At 48.5% G+C, this 20,000-nt stretch overlaps 1 protein-coding gene across 2 annotated transcripts in view; it reads right to left on the bottom strand.

Moving 5' to 3' along the window:
* Positions 1–20,000, bottom strand: part of LOC126574817 (uncharacterized) — a 47,170-nt gene that overhangs the window by 8,233 nt on the left and 18,937 nt on the right. The window contains exons 2-3 of one of the 2 annotated variants that reach the window (XM_050235202.1): positions 2,671–3,111; positions 1,872–2,625 (exon numbers count right to left, since the gene is read on the bottom strand). In XM_050235202.1, coding sequence (XP_050091159.1) covers positions 1,872–2,625; positions 2,671–2,803 — 887 coding nt within the window. In that variant the 5' untranslated portion in view covers positions 2,804–3,111. Of the gene's footprint in view, positions 1–1,871; positions 3,112–20,000 lie in introns of both variants that reach the window. The other variant, XM_050235201.1, reaches the window with a different exon arrangement.

Raw genomic sequence — 20,000 nt, 5'->3', positions numbered from 1 at the left:
AACTGAACGGGAAGGCGCATCACATAGGCCGATCAGCTTTCCCTCCGAAGAGGAAAAAAAAGCAGAACAGAACAGAAGGGAAGGAAAAACCGTTGGAAAATTTCACGTTCCACGAGATAATTGACGCATACCATACCATGCCGCCTTCAGCGGTACACCGCCACCATCCACCCATGACATGGCGCGATGGTGGCCGCTGAAATATGGAGTAAGTTTTACGACCAGCCGCGCGACCCCTAGACCGCGAGGCCCCCCCTGGAACGGTGCTGATGGATGGAGTATCCTGTGTTTCAGCTTATGGAACGAAAATTGGTTTCATGTTACAGCTACCACCGACCAAACGCCTGGCCTGTAACGGATGGGTGTGGGTGTTCCTTGCGCTTCCGGGGACCACTTCCCATTGGACCGGACTTTACTGACCGACCGACCGGTGTCCGGTGGAAGGAGCATTGGCATGGCAATATGGTCTTTGTTTTCCTCGATTTCCTCGAGCCCTAGAGGGACGACGGTGTGATCGGGGGTGTCTCTCGAATGAATTGAGAACGTACACCATACGGCGGGTGGGTGTTGTTGTCCGGGCACCAACAGCAAGGCCGGTAGGCCACACAATGCACCACCAGAAATCCTTTCCCATTAAGGACTAATTTGAGGTATTTGGATGGCAAGGGTCACCCTCCTTCACGTTCTCCGCTCTCATTGGAGCACTCGCTTTGGCTCGCTGGTTGGTCATTTGCATGCTAATGTGTTACAATAAATATGATTTATTCTGTCTTCTCACAAGTGGTACTCAGCCCTGGTACCTGATTGTGATTGTCAGGGAACGGGAAGAGTGAGTATCGGGCAGCAATTTGGGTACCGTTTGGTTCCGGTTATTTCGGGAATGGAATCTAATCGGTTACGGATGTTTGTAGCGCCACTTGCCAGGGAAAAACCTACACGACACACCCACCACCCAGGGTGATTCCAGGAAACGATAACAATAGACAAATCCTTGGGCTAGGGTGGAGTGGGGTTTTTTTGCGGAAGAAAGTAGAATAAATATTCCTAGGGACACATTATTTGGCGAGGCTACGAAGAGGTTCCTAGGTGCGACCGTCCTTTGGAGAAAACGGGTTTTAAATAATTATGGCACCGTGTTATGCAAATAATGATGCAGATACGAAGGTATTAAGGTACGATTTGTAAGAAAAGTAGATTAAAAAAATCTGGGGATTATGTTGATTTGTATTAGAATAAACAAGCTTACAGGTTTGAGGATATTTAAAACGATCCACCATTACTTTTGAATTAAATTAATGCCGAAATTATTATTTGGAACGTAAATTTGAATAAACAGAAGTTGAGATAAGACCGCTAACGATAAAATATTGCTTAGATATTCTGTGTAGGATTTGATTCTGCAAAGCGAACTGGAATGTGCCATTAAACATGCTTCTCAGCATTATAAAAAAAATGGAAAGTTCCCTTTAGAAGGGATCTTTACAAAACTGTGGCAGTAATAAAGGATCCAAATTCCTTGCAGCATACCAATATCTTTTCAATCCTACAGATGCGATTAGGATAAAATTCAATTTATCGCTACAGATAGCCAGAGAAGCTTCTTTTGTAGAGATTTTAAGGAAAATGGCAGCTTCTCTAATACGGACTTTCCTTAATTTTTTACAGCTTCTTGAGAATATCTTAAATAATTTGACAAATAATTATTTCAACAACTTCTTGATTCCTCAGAACTGTCAACCTGACGAGATCATCGACATTGAAACCCACAATCTCAACCAGATCTTCCAGTAACTACAACGCAAACAAATTTCCGCTAAGCTCCCATCAACCTTCCCTCCCAAAAGGTCAAATCCCCCCCCGCGGTAACTCACCTGAACGTGGTCAGTAGTGGCGTCGAGACGGTCGTTAGGCTCGGTACGTAGACGTTATCCGGAATGCTGCGCTTGGTGGTGGTGGTCGAACCATACGCGACCCGGCTAAACACGGCCGCTATACTCCGCTCGAGGTTCGAACCACCGAGCTCATCGCCGAACGCCTGTACCGGGGCCTTCCCCTCACCGCCAGGCCCATTCGTGTCGAGCAGTACGGCCCCAACGGCCTGGCACAGCAAAGCAAGGATGGCCATCGAGGCGAAACTGCTACCGGCCTTCCCTGCGCTCTTCCACGGGCCCTCCGCTCTCACTCGGCCCACCTTCTGCTTTCTCGGTGTTTCATCTACGACGTCCACCCGGCAGCCCAACAGCAGCTCACTTCGCTGCTGACCGCCGCCATGGGCCGGCCCGATGATGGTATTAATACTAGTGTTCTCGCGATCGCTCCAGCTATTACTTATACTACTACTGCTGCTGTTGCTGCTGTTGCTACTGTTGATGCCGCTGCAGTCACCTGCCATTAACCGTGGCCGGTCACTTTTGGTAGGGTCACTTATGCTAAACGCGCTGTAATCGTTGCTGTCCCGGCGGCGGCTAGCGCCGTCTCTATCACTGCTGCCATCGGTTTGACCGAGAGCCATCCTTCCGCAGACCCGGCTGCTGCACTCTGCATCGTGGACCATAGCCAGAACGTTCCGTGTCGCCCGCAGCGTCTGTGGCCGGGACGGGCAGGCCATGAGACTCCCTTCTTCTCCTCCTCCTCCTCCTCCTCCTCTTCCTGCTTGTGGACCATCTTCACCATCAGCATCAGCAGCGTCACCACCGAGCAGCATCATCTTGTAGGCCAGTGCGATCTTGTAGCGCTTGTGCAGTGACCGGGTACCCTCACAACAAGACATCATGCACTCCTCGGTCTCCAGCGTCCGTCGCATTGGGTACTCCCTCAGGGGTGGCACATAGGGGAGGCCCTTCACTACCCACCGATCGAACGGGGGGACCTATCTAAGCACAGAAACACACAGAAACACTCCGGAGGCTCCACAGTCGCAGTCGACACGGCAGCTGACGTTCGACGCGGCGTTCACTTCACGCAGCACGAAATGTTCTCAAAATCCGTTCTGCCTGTTGGCCGCACTTCCTCCTGCCCGCATCATCCACTACTACACAGCGGCACATTCATCACTCATGGACAGCGTTTTGCTGTAACTGCTGCTGCTGCTGCTGCTGCTGCAGGCGGCATCTATATTTGGTAAGAGAAAAACAAAAAAGTAATTTATTAGAAAAATGCTTTATGCTCTCCTCTTTCACAGGGCCCCGACGCGGTCTCCTCCCAGCACTAATGAACTCGTGACTCCGTTTCACTTCATTTTCCGCTTCACTTCCCCCCGCCGCATAGAGAGAAGAGGATGGATTACGTCGAATGCGCTAGGGGCGGGTGGCGAACGGTGGTGTCCGGTTTAGAGCGTTACGTTACCGCCGCCACCTTCCACGCCTTGGCAGCACATTGGCGTTTGACCGCGGCGCGAGCGCGGCCCTGTAACACTCCTGTGTCTCTCTCTCTCCGGTACTTCAGGAACTTTGGGACGCATGTGAGAAGAGGTGGATGTTCTGCCATGTTCCGTGCCGTCGCTTCGATTCTCGATTCCCGACCCAGTGTTGTGCTCTGCACTCGGCATCTCCACATATTTATCAACTCGGTAGGCTGTGCGAGAGCTTCTCATCACATCGGGGAACTACGATGACGACGACGACGACGACGACGATGGTTGGTTTGAAAAACACGATTTGGTAAGGTTACTTTAGATTGAGCCCTCCCCAGCATGGCCGCCCCGCTCCTGTCAAGGGGTCGTCGTGTCTAGGGGCTTCCTCTCTTGTGTGCGCTGCTCTCGAAGACTAATGACGCGGTGCTATGGCGGTCGCTGGTGGTTTCAAGCATCTGCCGCCCTCGTCTTTTCCGTTTTCGTGTTCTCGCACACGCTCTCGCTCTCTCTCTATCTCTCTGGACCCTGGTGGATGTTTGTTGTGTTCCTCCAGTGTTCTTTGCTCGTTTGTGTTCTTCTGCCCGTCCGCCTGCCTTCCATTCCATTCGCTTCGGTTCTGTTTTCTTCACGCTCCACGCTAAAAGGGATGGCTGATCGCGAGAGGACGGCCGCGTCGTCGGTCGAGTGCCAACCATGGCGATCTCTGGCCGAGCGGGGGGGGGGTATGGAGGCCAAGAGCCCAAGAGGAGGCCTGACTTTACTCTTCGCCTGTGTCAAGATGGAATATTTAATTATTCCTTTCTATCTGTGTTTCTCCGGTGTTTCTTGCCTCTCGACGACGACGACGACTGCGACGATGGGATAGCGGGTCACGAGAAACGCCTCAGGGAGTCGGCCAGGTAGAGTTGGTCGAGTGTGAGTCGCTAAAGGCAAAAACGGGGGCGCTGCTTACTAGATGCTCACGGAGGACACCGAGCTAGTCACCATCACCACGACGACGACGACGTCTCGCTGCTGTGAGTCCCTGTGTCTTGCGATCTTGGTCTACACGCTTGCTACGATGATTCGCCGCTGGGGCTTCTTCCTGCTGGGGCGCGTCACGCAAACCGGAGCAGAGATTGATCGTGGCACCAAATCGCACCATAAATCACAAGCACACGCAGAGCCCGTCCGTGAGGGGGGGAGATCCAGCAGCCCAAGGCATTAACCAACCATCCAGAGACCATTCCCCATTCCTCTCCGCCATCCGTGTGTGGGCCGTGAAGCATGAAACACAGCGGAACAAGCTGGAACAAGCTGCAATCATTGTGCTGGGACTCTCTCTCTCTCTCTGAATAGTTCCGCCCTTCGCTTTATCCTTTCAAGTTACTACACAACGTGAGAGGGAGTAGCAGCACAATGATCGCAGCACACACATGCAATTCGTTAGGATTACTACGCCCGTTTGTCTTGCTCTCGTCAGTCTCCATTAGATGTGTTTGGTCACAATCGGCATCGGCGGTTTGTTCTTTATCACGATATAACACGGTTACAGGCGGTTGGGTGTATCTCAACGACGATAACGCAACAAAAAAGGGCGCACCAGCAGCACGTGATGCGGCTCCGATTGGTATTGATCTTCGAGAGGTTTTAGGGAGGGGTGGCGCTTCCTTCTGCCAGGCTACTACGATTTGACCTTCAGTCAGAGCAACGCTTTTCCGGCCCATCTCGGCTTCTCGCGCATCGTATGTGCTTGCTTGCGACAGCATCGTCATCATCTCCTGTAGGGAGTAGAGAGAAAAAGAAACGGAAAATGTTAATAACAGGATATTCCCATCTGCAGTGTCGGTGGCGGTGGTTTCGGTTGTGTCCGGGACGAGCAAATCAAATTGCCAACCGGGGAGGAGGTGGAGGAGGATATGCAAAATGGAATGCCATCATCTTCTCGAAATGGGCTGCCGCTGCTGCTGCTGCTACTGCTTGTTGGGGGCTATTTTTATGTCGATTTTATTTCCTGCCTCCGGTCGGTTCCCATTTTCCTTGTTTATTTCCTGCAAATCCCTTCCCGAATTGATGGAGGTCACCACCACAGACAGCCCGCCTCCTTCTCCTCTTTGGCTTCCTGGGCTGTTATCACCGGGGCCCTCAGAGTCGGCATCGGCCACCAGATAGAGCAGTGCGGCTGCCGCTGGTTCGCGGTAACTACAAACGAACGAACCGGGGAGGGGGAGGGAGGGTGGGTGGTGATCCCCGGTGAATCCTTTTTAAAATGGCAACCCTCGCACCCTTCCTACCCCCTCCTTTTCACCTCGCATAAAAGGATGTTATATTGGTTGCGGCATTTTAGTCGATCGATTGCTCTCAAGGCACCGCCGTTGTGGCCAGTTTGCTCATCGCTCTCTCTCCTCGAGAGACTGATGGAAATGTTAGTCGGCACACCGCCGGCACCACCGGCACCATGTCGGATCGCGATTAGGGCAAAGCGAGCGCGGCTAAACACAAGAAACGCATTAAACAACAGGCGCACGGGATGTACTGTGCGTCAGCTCTCCACCGTTGGCAACCGGACAGAGTGAAGTGAATTCCGTTTCCAACGATATGCGCGTTGCTTGCTGCGGGAATGCGTTTCAGAGGAGCAGAGCGACCGGTTTGTCAGTTTTGTGTCATTAACGATAAACATAAATACCTTCCACTCGTTTTCTGTTCCTCATCTTCCTTACTCTTCCTCCTCGTGATTCAATCGATAAGTAGGAGTAGGCTGGCCACCGAGCGTCGGCATCGCAAAAGGTGAATTTGTCAACCGTTTTTTTTTTAATTTAATTTTTAGTTTTTTGGGTGGCTGAACAACAGCTTGCGTTACCATGCCAACGTCCCTCGATAGCGCGACGAAGACGCTCACACGCTGTATCAGCTCAAATTGTATGCTCAATGGTGACCCGCCACGGCTCTGCAGGATGCCTTTTGCGTGCCTGTTTTCTTATCCCAGGATTATCCCCGCTCGAAGCTACCGCGTTAATGGTTCCTGCTCGTGGTGTCCTTGGATGCGCCCGTGCGCTCTATCACCGCAGGCGCTGTCAGCGCCGATTTTTATTCAAATGAAGTTTCTCGCGATAGTGGATGTCCAACATGTCCGCGTCCGGCAGGCCATTCTTTCTTATCCGACCCCGATAGTCACTGGAACCGCACGATCCAATGGAATGGCGAAAAAAAGGGGACCAGGACACTAACAAAATGGCCTTTTCCCCCTCAACACCACCATCACCACCACTTTGAGTGGATGAGTTGCTTTGTTCAAGTGCACACAATACATAAAACTAGCCGAAAGCCAATTCCTTCCCACGTCCTGTCCTCTTCTTAACTTTCTCGAGTGAATATTCATCCGTTGAGTGGTAAAGTCGCGATTTGCCAGCAACATAATGAGGTAGCTTTTCGTGGGGGGAAGGGGAAGGGACCCAAAAACTTTCGACCACATAAATCAAATTCGCATAACACGCGCACACATACACTGTGTGCTGGCTTCACAATGGCTTACGGGTTATGCGGTCCCCGGAGGAGTTCTCGAAGGTCGGATGGTAGCTCTTTTCTACAGTTGTGTTCAAAATAATAGCAGTGCCGAACCACCCAGTAAAGAAATGATCATTATTCAAGTATGCGTTGTCTATTTTATCAATCAATCATGTGGGTGTGTAGTGGTGGGATCACTGATAAGATAGACATACTACTTGCACCAAGAATATCATAACTTGCTGATATTTTTGCGAAAAACTGCTGCAACGTCTGTTTTTTACTGTTCAAAATAATAGCAGTGGTGAGTGGTTCTAAGTTATTTTCATTGTTATTTTGTGTTTAAAAAAAATTCTTTGCACGTTTTGCTTTTCCATCAATCGGTTAATATGTAAAAAGCAAAAAATTAACGAAAGGCAAGACTTTTTTATTTTTACAGCAGTAAAATGGGACCCTCTAACCATTGATCTGATGAGAATCGGAATTTTATTTTAAAAATATGGAAAAGTAAGAAAAATCGTACTTGCAGGTTCAAGAACTACTGGGATGCTTTGCCAAAATGATCAGCAATGATTTAAAATGGAAAGCGGAGGCAAAAACTAGTGCCGGCAGCGATGCAAGTCTCAGGAGACTGGCTGAAAGATAGTGTACATGTCGAGGAGAGATCCAACAATCACTTCCAACAGGATTAGGGATGCATTGGACTTGTCTGCGAGCACAGTAACAGTCAGGGGACGATTAATAGAAGCTAATCTGTCGCACGAAGTCCCGGTAAAGTACCTTTGTTGACGAATCAACATGTTGCTAAACGTCTTAAGTTTTCAAAAATCCACGTCAACTGGTCCAAGGAAAAATGACGCAATGTTTTGTGATCTGATGAATCCAAAATAGTGTTGTTTGGATCAAAATACCGTCTTTAGTACGTAAGACGTCCATTTGCCACAGAATTTCGACCACGGAATACGGTAAGGACATTGAAACATGAGGAGGCCAATATAATAGTATGGGGATGTTTTTCCTCCTATATTGCCTGGCCATTTTATCGTATACCAGGCATCATAGACCATCATGCATACACCAGAATCCTTGTCTAGGTCATGCTTCCTTATGCTGAAGAAGAAATTCCTTTGAAATTTTTATTTCAACAGGATAATGATCCTAAATATACTAGTAAACGCGTAAAAGCGTGTATTCAGCCGAAGAACATCGAGGTTACGGAGTGACCAACGCCGTCTCCTGATCTCAATTCCATTGGGAATCTATGGGTAGATGTCAAATGTGCTGTTTCGGAAGCAAAGCCGATGAAAATGGAAGAGTTTTGGTCAGTAATTCGTAAATCGTGGGCTGCGATCCCTGTCCCTCGATGTCAAAGACTTGGAAGCTCTATGCCTAAGCGATGCGCCTCTGTAATCGAAAATAAAGGCTATTCTACAAAGAATTGAAGTGGAAAAAACAATATCAGTACCACGGAACCTTTTTTTCTTTTCAAATTTGATATTCTCGAGTGAAAATACTAGGAATGGTGAAACACTGCTATTTTTTTGAACAGCTACTTTTTTAGTTATTTTAAAATTGCCCTTAGTAATGGGCTGATTTTAAAAAGTAAACTATGCATTCTTATTTAGTTTTGTTCCTTTTTGTATACACAACAAACAGATTTCGAATCGATGCATGAATTATCATTTTATGTTACTTTTTAGCTTTTGAACCAGCCACTGCTATTATTTTGAACACAACTGTAGGTGGCTAGCGCGAGAAGGATTATGTCGCCATTTTCTCGCTCGCTTCCGGCAAACGACGCTTCCGCCAAAAGGAAAGGAAAGGAAGGAGGAGGAACACTTTCCGGGCGACGGCGAGGGAATCCGCGACAAAGCGACGGCAAAGCCCAAGAGCGACCGAGCGCTTTTCGCGCTATAAATAAACCATTGTTTCGTTGAATAATCATAATTCTCGGATTGTGCGCGCGCGCCCGTGTTGTGTCCTTTCTTTGGTGTTTTCTTTCCTCCTTCGGGCGCCCCTCCGCCCTGAAAATGATCGAGAAAATCGAGAATAAAAGGCTGGCGCCAGGATTAAGCAGCTCTTCTGGGGAGAGGACGATGGTTGTGAGTTTTGGGGGACACCCTTTACTCCGCTGTTGCCATCGCGCTCGCTTAAGGAGCTGGAGAAGGCTGGCCAGAATGCGAAACAGAACGGTAGTGGCCTACCGAGTTGTTCCCCATTGTTGTTCCAGCGAATGGTTTTCATGGTTGCCGGCCCTTCAAAAGGAACGAAAGCAAAACGAAGGCTTATCGATCGCGTATCCTCGCCGACGGACAGTTTAATTCCTTCGTTACGCAAACGCCTCAGTCTGTGGCCATTGTTCCAAGCTTCGAATCACGTCCGAAACAAGATTATGCTCTCTCTCTCTCGCTCTCCCTCGCTCTCGATCCGGGGGAACAAGAAAAGTTTGAATCCAACACTCAGAAAAGGGAGGAATGGTGGTGGGGTAACATAAAACATAAACTTTCTGCTCTCGGCCCCAATCGCTCCCCTCAATGCCGGAGGATCGAACCGCGTGCCTAATGGGCCCCAAACGGCAGCCTCAGCATCATCAGCAACATTCGATCCCCGTTTCCACGGAAAGGAACGGACCACGGCATATAAAAAAAGTAGCACGCGGCGCTGGTGCTGCTGTCGTGATTGATTGACAGACAGCGCAATAGACACAAGAGGTCTCCGGTCTCCGGAGAGACAAAGCGATCGTAGCAACCAAGGAACCGTGCGATGAGAACGGAACGGAACGCAGGGAACACAAAAATGCCAGATTAAGAGCGAGAGAGAGAGAGAGAGAGCAGAGAAGAGGGACAACGCAACGGCCCCATAATGGGTGAATAATGTGTGAATCGAAACATGGTTCCCTCTCCTAACTGGTTCCCTCTGGCGCGCAGGCGTTGTGCTCTTGATCCTGGCGCTGTCTACCTCACTGGCGCGCTACCTCGGGTCGCCCGCTACTTAACTTAATTTTGTTCCTCCCTCCGGCCAACGAGTGTGTGCCCGTGCGTCGATAAACACTAAACAATAAATATTTATTATGTTGATTTTAATTTGGATGAATGCCTAATTAGCACGCGCTCGCGGGAGCAGCAGCAGCAGCAACAAGCCAAATACACACGCAGGCAGCCACAGGCCGTTTCCTTTTTTTACCGAGCCTTTTTCCATGTTTTTCGAGTGTTCTGTTCGTTTTGCTTCTTATGCTCGATCATTTCATGTTGGTTTTGCCAGCAGCATCATACACCAGCAACGTTAGCGTCATCATCAGCGCCACATCTCATGAGGGCTTTTATTTTATTTCGCTTTTCGATAGCACGCAGACCTTTCTTTTTGGGAGGGTGGGGATTGGTTTGTGGATCTGCTTAATATGTGGCTCTTCACAAGGTTGTGTGCTTTTGTGTGATGTTCGTGTGCTTTGTGAAGGAATGCCAGCCAGCTGTATAGCTGTCCTGGTAGCTGGTATTTTTGCGTTCATCACATTAGACATCGCATCGCTTTGGAAGGAAAATTAGGATTTAGTTGGTCGTCTAGCGAGATGAGATTTGCAGAGAGAATGCGAAGCGAACGAGTGTACCAATTATTTTTCTAAAACCTTTCTCCTTCCCTTAGCACGATTTAACCCAAAAGGCGAAAGGAGAAAGTTGGTGTGGCGCGCTCGCGCGCGCCCGTGAGCACTCAATGCACACGATTTGAAACAATGGCGAACCGTGATCTCGCTACTCGAAGAAGGGAAAAGAGAGATGGTAGAGAGGAAGGGTACAAAGCGACGGAAACCATCGAAACGAATGCTCCCCCAAAGGTTCCCGCCGGGCATCAGCATCACGCCCCGGTGAAAACACTTTTACGCCGACAGGCGCACACGTCACGGCGTTGAGCACCGTCCGTGACGATGCTCATTCAGCTCATCGGCCAGGCGGCCGGAAGGCCCACCGTCCCGCCGGAAGGGTTTGAAAGTGGCCCATCGACCCCCCGGCCCGGGAGGCAGCCAGCCCGAAGCCAGGGCGAGGCAGCTTCATACGACCGTGAAGGTGATGAAGTGATTTGGGGCGGCACTCGATGCCTTCTCGAGGGCTTTCTTATTAAGCTGCACACAGATACACCAACAGAAACACGTAGGCGCGCGCTTAGAGGTGTTTTATTGGTTTGGGCCATAAATTGTGGAAAGTGTAGTAGGCTGGGAGATAAATTAGGTTTGGCAAAGCGGTGAAGCAATTAAAAAGGGTGGCGAAAGATGATTGAGTACAGCACGAAAAATAGAAGATTTGCGAAGAAAAGAATGAAAATACACAAAAAAATTGATAGAAGAAGGAATATGATTAAATATAATACCGATAAATAATTGATAAAACAGAATTGAAAAAAAAAACAAAGAAAATAATCAAAGTAGATGAATGGAGAGAATTTCCCATAGAGATTGACAAGTGTGGACCTTAGTTACCTTTAAGAACTGCCAACAGCTATATTATTGCTTGTGATCAGTAGAAGGATGCGAAAAAAAATCCAAGTCGCATTCCAATTAATTAGTTCCATATGGACCTTGAAATCATTCAGTAAGATACGAAAATTGCTTCGGATCAACAGGAATTCATAAGACCTTCCTTACTTCTAAAAAAAAAATAGTTTATTTCTTGATAACTTGATGTTGTAATGGCATTTTACGGCAACACATTTTAATTATGAAGGAAATAACTTATCACCGTTCGTTTATTTGTTTTTTTTTGTGGAACAATTCGATGCCAATGTAGTTATGTGTTGTTGCACCAGCTTAGCGCTATTCAATTCTGATTAAAATTCTAAAATGTCGCCACTTGTGCACAGAACTGACGATGAGTTTACTACCAAAATTTAGTATGATGTTTTTTTTTATGTAGCAGCGCAAGGCAGAAATAAAATATTGCAATGCAAGGATTGCAGTTCACGCTAAGCCAATGACAGTTATCTGCATGTGAAAGGTGCATTCATGTATAAGTAACCTATGGAATGTTTAGAACACTGTCTACCAAGGCCTTAAATGTCAAACTTTCAAAAAAGGAATCCATAGAATGGGAGCTGATTGATGTACTAACAAATTTATACTTAAAAAAACGAAATAAACACTGAAGAACGACCACTCAAAGCGAACGATTCATTGTTCGAAACCAATAAAATGGCAGACAATTAGAATGGACCATAAAAAAGTGGCACCAAACCGAAGTGATAATTTCAAATTTAATAGCCCACCTCACCCTCGTCCCTCGTGCGGGGAAAGAGCTGGCCGGCGAGAGCGGTAGCAAATGAAACCGAACCAAACGCACAAACAAAGGGAACAACCACAATCGGCTCCGTGGATTGATCCCGAGATCGATTCCCGAACGTAACTCCCGGTTCAGTTCCGGTTGTGCAGTCGACACGAATCGACGAGTACATAAAACTATTGTTTAATCGCGCACACAACACGAAAAACCATAAAATTCCCACTCGTTTCCCCCTCCCCTGCTGGTGAAAAACCACTCATCCACCACTACCATCATCATCATCATCATCATCATCATCGTCATCAGCAGCGCAGCAACAGAAGCAACCGCCCCGCAGCATCCCAAAAACCAAAACCGATCCCGATTGACTTGGTTTTTCCAATGACGAGATGAAATAGGTCACGGATTGTGTGGAGGAGGGGGTGGGGGGCGTGGTATGGAGATAAATTTAAACTAGTTACAGACACACGCGCGCGAGCGGTGCACTGCAATCCGCGCGGGTGATCGTCACCAACCGAATGTGCATCAGTTTCCCCTCCCAGTGCCAGTGTCACTTCTCATTTGTGGTAAGATCGGTGTGATGGAAAGTCCTTGTTGAGCCAGGGAGTGGCGTCGCACCCACGACGACGCCACCAACGCGGTGACCTCACGCGCGACTGACGGTGACCCCGTACACAGCAACTCGATCCGTCCGTCCGTCCGTTCGTTCGTCCGTATCACGTTTCCGATTTATACGAGCGAAACGTTCCCTTCTGTCCCCAGCGCGATGACACAGTGGGACAGGCCACGCTAGCCAGCGACGAGCGAGTAGGACGCAGATAGAATCCATTAAACAGATCACTCTCCCGGGGGGGGGGGGGGGGGGGGGGGGGGGGGGCGAGGCGAGTGCAACAACATCAACAAATCAATGTTCCGCGTGGAACGCGGCCCGGATTGTGGCCACTGGCTGCCACTCTGTGTGTGCGCGTGTGTACGTTTGTGGTTTTGCTTTTAATTAACTGGCATTCGAGGCTTTTTACGGGCATGGAACAGAACGAAAATAGCTGAGGTGATGGTGGGAGCAGAGGTTTAACAACTGTCCACTAAACCACCAACCGAATCCACAGTAGAAGCCATGGACGTGGACCACACGAACGGTGCTGGTGTGCTCCCGTGGATTCATCATCCCCATTGCGCACCGCTACCGATTTAATGATCGATTAACTTTTACAGCAAAGTTAAACGCAATCGTTCCCGTCGTTCCTCCGCTTGGATATTGGAATCGACCAGCAGCCGGGCCAGGACCACTGAAGGGAAGTAATGTTGTGCGGTGGGTTTTTGCGGTCATTTTCGGTTCGCGGTGCTTTCACTGGAAGCGCCTGCGAGAGCGGGAGGGTGGTAAGCTAATATTCTCGCCAATTGCTCCAGTTTTACGATCTCCGGGTTTATGGATTCGATCTGGTGGTGGTCTCTGGCTTGGCCTGGCATGGACGGGACCTGCGCTGCCATACAGACACACCAACACATACAGCAAGCGGCCAAAAAGGGGTTTAGCGAGAGGCGAAAGTTCATCCAACGGCCAATCCACCAAGCATTCCCCACCAGCGTCGTGATGATCCGATCGTGCGTGAAGTAAACACAATGTTCGAGGTGGCTGTGTTTGCTCGCATTTTCTATCGCGAAGACAACCTTTTTTTCCTTTCAGGGAGACACTGGTGGAGTCCATCGTCACCTTGGAGTTGTCGTCCTGAGAAAGGGACGACAGCGTCGAGGACGATGAACGATTGCTGTGCATCCTACCACCACCTCACAGTGCATTAAACTTTGCAGAACACAATTTTCCTAACCGCCTTTTCTCTTCCCAGCGCACAACACGCACCCTGGGAAATCATGCTGCGGCCCTCGGGGTTCATTGAACGGAATGGGGATCGATTTTTCGAACGAGCGCCTCGAAGTATGCAAAAACGCTTGCTGCCGATCCGAATCGAGCGAAAATTTATTGGAAAAAGCGCACAGGGAGAGCGAAAGAGTGCGGGAACAAAGCAACCTTTGCGCTTTCGGAGCGATAAAATCCTTCTTTCAATAAAGTTTCATCGTCGTCGTCGGCGTCGTCGTCGGCGTCGTCGATGTCGTCGTTGTCGTGAGCGTTGGTGCAGAACAAAGGATAACAAAACCCGGGGAACCAAGGGGCTTCAACACGGTTGGCTGAGCAGAGGGAGGTTAAGAAGGGTTTTTGGTTGGTGGAGTGTTTGTTTGTCTTCTCCTCTGCTGCTCGGTGGTGCTCGGTTTCCAATCCAAATTGTAAACTAAAGTTGTTTATCGTGTCGGTGGTACCGTGTATCGATATAGGGTTGCCAGTGTCGTCGTCGTCGTCGTCACCGGTGAGTTGATGATTGAAGGTGTCAACAGCCTCGCACACACTCCTGTGGTACGCACTCACGATTTGACTTTGACAAACGAAAGGGGCGACGAGTGAGTTCGGTTCCTCGTTGTAACGCCGGTAGCCAACAACACAAAAGGTTAATTAACGAATGCTGTAGCGGTGTCAAACCCGGGCGGTGAGTACAGCATCTCCACACCATCTGTCTGAGATGTCGATTTCCAGTGAGGTTTAATTACAGAGCAGGCCCTGAGGGAGCGCTACTGCAAGTGACAGCGCAGCAGCCACGCAGTATTTCGGAGAAGAAGGCTGTGGAATGGTATTCGCGTGGCGGATAATTGTTGCTGTACAGAAGACTCCTTAATCGTTCAGCTCAAGAAATCGTTCTTGCCCCGAGCGCCCGAGAAAGGCCAAACCAGAGGTCACAAATGCAGCCAACAGCATCATAAAGCGAGAAAACACGACGACGTTCCGACGTCCAATTATAACCAAAGAGCGCCTGCAAGAGACACTCACATTACTCGCTCCGGTTCCGGAGCGGCAGAAGCATAATGATGTATTTGCGGTGCCGCTATCTCTCGGTGTTGGCTGCTTGGCGCCCCACCCCCCTTAACATCCATCATCGGTGCGTGTGGTCGTGTGGGAATAATTATGATCACCGCGCGACTTCTTCTCTTCCGGGGCAATATGTGACTGTCTCTGTGAATGTGTTTGTTGCGGAATATTGTGCCTTTGATATTGACATCAAACTTCTTCTTCGCAGTCGTCGCTTGGATTGGATGACAGGCGAAGCGAAATTGAAACCAACCACGACGACGACCACGCGCGCGTGTCCGACTCACAGACGAGGCTCGCGAGATGAGTTTTCTTCCAGTTAATTAGTTGGCCCCACGGGAACACGAGAGGACCACCCTCTCGCTGCCGAAACCGGGGACCGCACCGCATAGCAAATCTGTCATCATAAAGGCGCACAGTTCGCGCCCACGTACTGGCGGCGGCGGCGGCGATGGTTGCTGCGAAAGATGCAAAACCGCAACACAACTCGTGCATGACGAGGACCACAAGCAGAAGGGTTCTCCGCCGAAAATCCCGCAAAGGAACTCCTTTCCTTCTCTTCGGTTAGTTAATTACTTTATTACCAGCAGAAAGGGGGGAAGGAGGAGGATAATGATGATGGTAGCGGTGCTGTGGAACATACCAACAACGGGGTGGGTTTAGTATTCCCAGTTCTACACCCCTTAACCATCATCACCGTGCGCCATCGACGCAGCAATTCGCAATTGATTCTTCAAGCACCTCAAAAGACTGTGGCACATATGGAACCGAGAACTACGCGCGTTGCGAGTCGTAAAAATGGCTAATAAATGAACAAACTCTTGGGTCTAGTGACAACGGTCGCGGCGACGATCACGTCCCTCCCGGGAACAAAACTTCGACCAAAAACTGGGTTCTCCATCATCCATCAGAGCTCGGAACTGGGCAGCAGAGAACAGTTCGATCGACTCTTTCTGTTGAGGCGCGAACAACGACGACATCGAGCAGCCGCCATGGTGGTTGTGGTCCTGCTCCTCCCCTGTGGCTCATAAATACTCTACTCACATTCCCGGGCACCGATTTGCGCTCTGGAAAATCTGGAGGGAATATGGACACGAGAAGTTCGGGATCACACCATATGACCGCCTTGTTCCACGACGACCAAGAGGAGGGAATTGGATGGCTGGATGGAGATATTAAAAGTTACATCCACAAAAATCCATAAAGTCCACCCCCGCGCCATGGAGGAGAGGGTTGACAACGATCGAGAGTGTTGTTGTTTCGACGCATTTCGAATTTCCAAACTCTTTTTATTTTTTTATTTTTTTGGTCCACAGTTCTTCCTTCACCGATCGACGGTCGATTTCGATCGTAAATTATCTCTCGCCAGTGCTCACCATCAGATGACACGACATCAGATGAGAGAAAGGAAGAGGGGAAGAGCTTGTGCGATAAAACATAAAATATTATTATTGTTCCGGTCATCATAAACCAAGCGAAACACATGTGCGTGCGCGAGCGCGCTCGCTCGCTTGATTCTCCTAGGGGGGAACTGTCCAATTTTGTGTTTTAATTACTCGGCGCGCTTTTTTGGAAGGACAGGAAAATAGAAGAAGAAGAAAAAAAACGAACGACGATCGTGATCGTGGCGTGTATTAGCATTTTGATGGCCAACAGGGGACTTTGGTGGTCCGCTGCGTCCATTGCGTAACTAACGCATCGCCAGAGGAAGTGGAGCGGAACGAATACGTGACAAGATTTTGTTTGTGATTTAAATAAATAATATCCGCCACGATCGTGCTGCTGATGTGTCGGTTTTTTATTATGGAGATGATTGAGATTGAAGATCATTTGCGATCGTCGCCGCTTTGTACAACTTCTGTATCACATCAAGGATCCTTAGGAGGATGTCCAACGATAACTCACAGCAAGAATCGCGAAGAAGTAAAAAGGAAATAGACACTTAAGCGTATCATTATGGTTTTCCCGCCTCTCGAATTAGTCCGGACACACACGAATACGACAAAAGCGCCAAGAAATGTTCCATGGAAGATTCTTAATTACCGTTCGCACCACCACAAATCGTTCCGTGCCTTGGCCGGTCGGTCACGGACATCATGCTGGTCCTCCTGAAAGTTCGGAAGATCGTGATCCGGAATCCAGCAGTCGTGGAACTCTTTTCGCGCGCTCCTTCTCGCTGCTGTCCCCGGGATTCATCACGATGTGAAGGAGCTCTGCAGCTTCCTCTTCTTGAACCATTTTGTTCATTAGTAGCAGTTAGTGGGAGGGTAGTTGGGGCTGGACAAAACTTTCCGGACATCAATCAATCCGGCGCAGGTCTTGTGGTCTTTTTCACGTTGTCCATTGTTCCACCACCATCCAACAGGCACGCTTCTTTCGCTTTCGGAACTTTCGAGCCGTCACCGGAAGAGCCCAACCCAATGCCCAAAACCCCCCCCACCCGACAGATCCATATGGCACACACCACAGCCAGGGTGTTTGGAAGGTGTGAGCGCGGATAATTTATATTTTTCCACCTCACGGCGCGACACGGCGCGGAAACCGTAAATCTATTTCTCCCAGCACCGGACACACACTGGACGCGACAACGTCGCTTCGCCTTTGCTGCTGTTGCTGCTGCTGAAGACGGCGACAAAGACCAAGAAGACATTTTGTTCCAACAAATCCGTTGGATGGTGTTTCCGATGCTTCCGTTTTTTTTCTTCTTTTTTTGCTGCTTACTAATATGCTGAACCAGCACCAGCATGAGCGACAGAAACACAACAAAAAGAAGGAGCTAAAGTTAAAGGCAAAGTTACTTTAGAAAATGGTGAGAAAACTTCACCAACACACCACCGCGATTGCGTGCGAAGGTTGTTGCTAAACACTAACTAACCCTCGGCGCATGTTATGCTAAACGAATGCGAGCTCAGTGGCGGTTCATTTAGCTGGCTCGCTTGCTGACTCGCTGACTGGCACCCTCGCAGGGGTTGGCTCGAAAAGGTAAAATAGTTAAATTTATTCTTTTTAATCTCGTGACCAACTTTTCCACCCTTTTTCTCCCCAAACCACCAACGACGAGCCAGAAAGAAGGGCTTAAGGGCGGCTGGGATATAGCTGCCTCTGCTAGTGCTGAGTCTCCTCTCGCCCAAGAAACGTTTGGAATTAATTATGCATTTACATTCACTTTAGCATTAGTTTTTCCTTCGTTTTCCTACTACGCGTGTTCGCGAGCTGGCAGCCAGGCAGTAGTAGTTTGCGAACCAAATTTCCTGTCCACCAGCCGTAGACCAAGAAGTAAGAGAAAGGTGCTGGAGCAGCCTTCTCCTTCTGGAGAGTGAAAGACTTGAACGATCCAAAACTTTACCGTTCACAGAAATGGTGGCGCGATGGGCGGGTTGGAGAGGTTTGCTCTGCTAAAAGTTCTGCTGGGACCGGTGCGCGCCCAGTGGGCCCGATTTGGTGGAGTCAGCGAGTCCGCGAGTCCTGCGAGTGAGCAGCAGCAGCTCGTACCATCGTGTAGATGTGTATTTACTTTACTCCGGGCGCTCCGGGCACCACCTTCAGCGCACCGTGGCACAAATGTTGCTAAAACTTGCTGCCAACCGATTCCGGTGCCAATTGGCTCTTCGCAGAAGCTCCTCAAGGCGCACCGGCGCACTAGAGTTCGGTTCCACATTCCACCACCTGAGGCCCTGGCCAGTTCTTGCGCCTGGACTCGCGCCGCGGCCAGTGTTGTGTTGTAAAACTTGAATTCAACTTTACTGACCTAAAACAACACACAGGGTCGTCGATTTGCCGGGCTGGATGGGATTGGTTTTAATGCTTTTCCAGAATCTAAACACGATCTTGCGTAGCTCGCTGCTTTTCCTGCTAATGCCAACGCAGTTCGTGGTGGTGTCCTGGTATTTGTAGAAAGTTGAGACACCATTTGTCAAAGTGTTGCTTCCGTTTTTGCTGATCCAAGGCGTTGAGGAGTGGCGCTTGGTTATTAAAACACGCTTCATGGTTTTAGTAATGATTTTCCTGGTTGTCAAATTATTCCATGGGATGTAAGGAAGTATTTTCAGGATATCCTGGTCCAAATCGCGATCGGTAAACAATTTGATTCTCTGAGTTGTTGAATTGTTTCCCTCGAGATAAATATAAAGGCTTTGTTAGAATCTTGAGTAGCATCTTCCGAGAATTATGAATAATTGTTTCGATAACTGAAGTGTACCTTTTTTAGATATCATAAGAATGCTCTTTGAGGATCAAATCTATTCTGTAGATATCCGGTTTTCTCTTGCTTTAAACTGCTATGCTACTATCTTGTTTCTTTTGTAATGTAGATAACGGAATAAAAGATTTCAGACAATTTCTCCCAATATTCTGATATTTTTTTTATCTCAAAATAAGCAAAATACTACCTTAGGTATCCAGTAAATGCTTCTACCTTTTAGCATATCAAAAAGCTCTGAAAAAATGTTTCTCCGTGATGCTTAAATGCTTTTTCTATTGTTAATTTCAACTTTATTCATTTTTCTATCGTTTCTTAAAACATGTTTTTCATGAAAACAATAAAAAAGATGATTATAATCAAAAGAAGAGTATAGAGTTGAAGATTCAGAATTCCAGGAGTTATGTAAAATGTTTCCTTGAATTTTTCCCATTTTTCCGACAATTACAAGTTAACCAAAAAAAACAGCAAGTTATTGATGCTTTAAGAAGCACTTTAGAAGACAGAAAAGACATTTATAAATCAATGAAATTTTTGAGCAATTGCCAATATAGCAATACTCATTCGAGTTGATTCATTATGCTCTTCTGGGAACGCTTCCTTTCAATTGCACCAACCCAGCGGCGATCGTTGTAACTAATGACCCCCTTCCAACATCAAACTAACCCCCCCCCCCCCCAGCGCCCCCTTTCTATCCAACGACGTCCGCTGGTGCCACTCCAACACAACAAATGAACAAATTCAATTCATTCACTTCCCGTTTCTAAATTTTCTAAAACTTCAATCGAC

This window comes from Anopheles aquasalis, chromosome 3 (assembly GCF_943734665.1).
Source record: "Anopheles aquasalis chromosome 3, idAnoAquaMG_Q_19, whole genome shotgun sequence".
NCBI classification, from domain to species: domain Eukaryota; kingdom Metazoa; phylum Arthropoda; class Insecta; order Diptera; family Culicidae; genus Anopheles; species Anopheles aquasalis.
The sequence above is the reverse complement of the archived record's forward strand: the minus strand, read 5'-3'. Positions and strand labels throughout refer to the sequence as shown.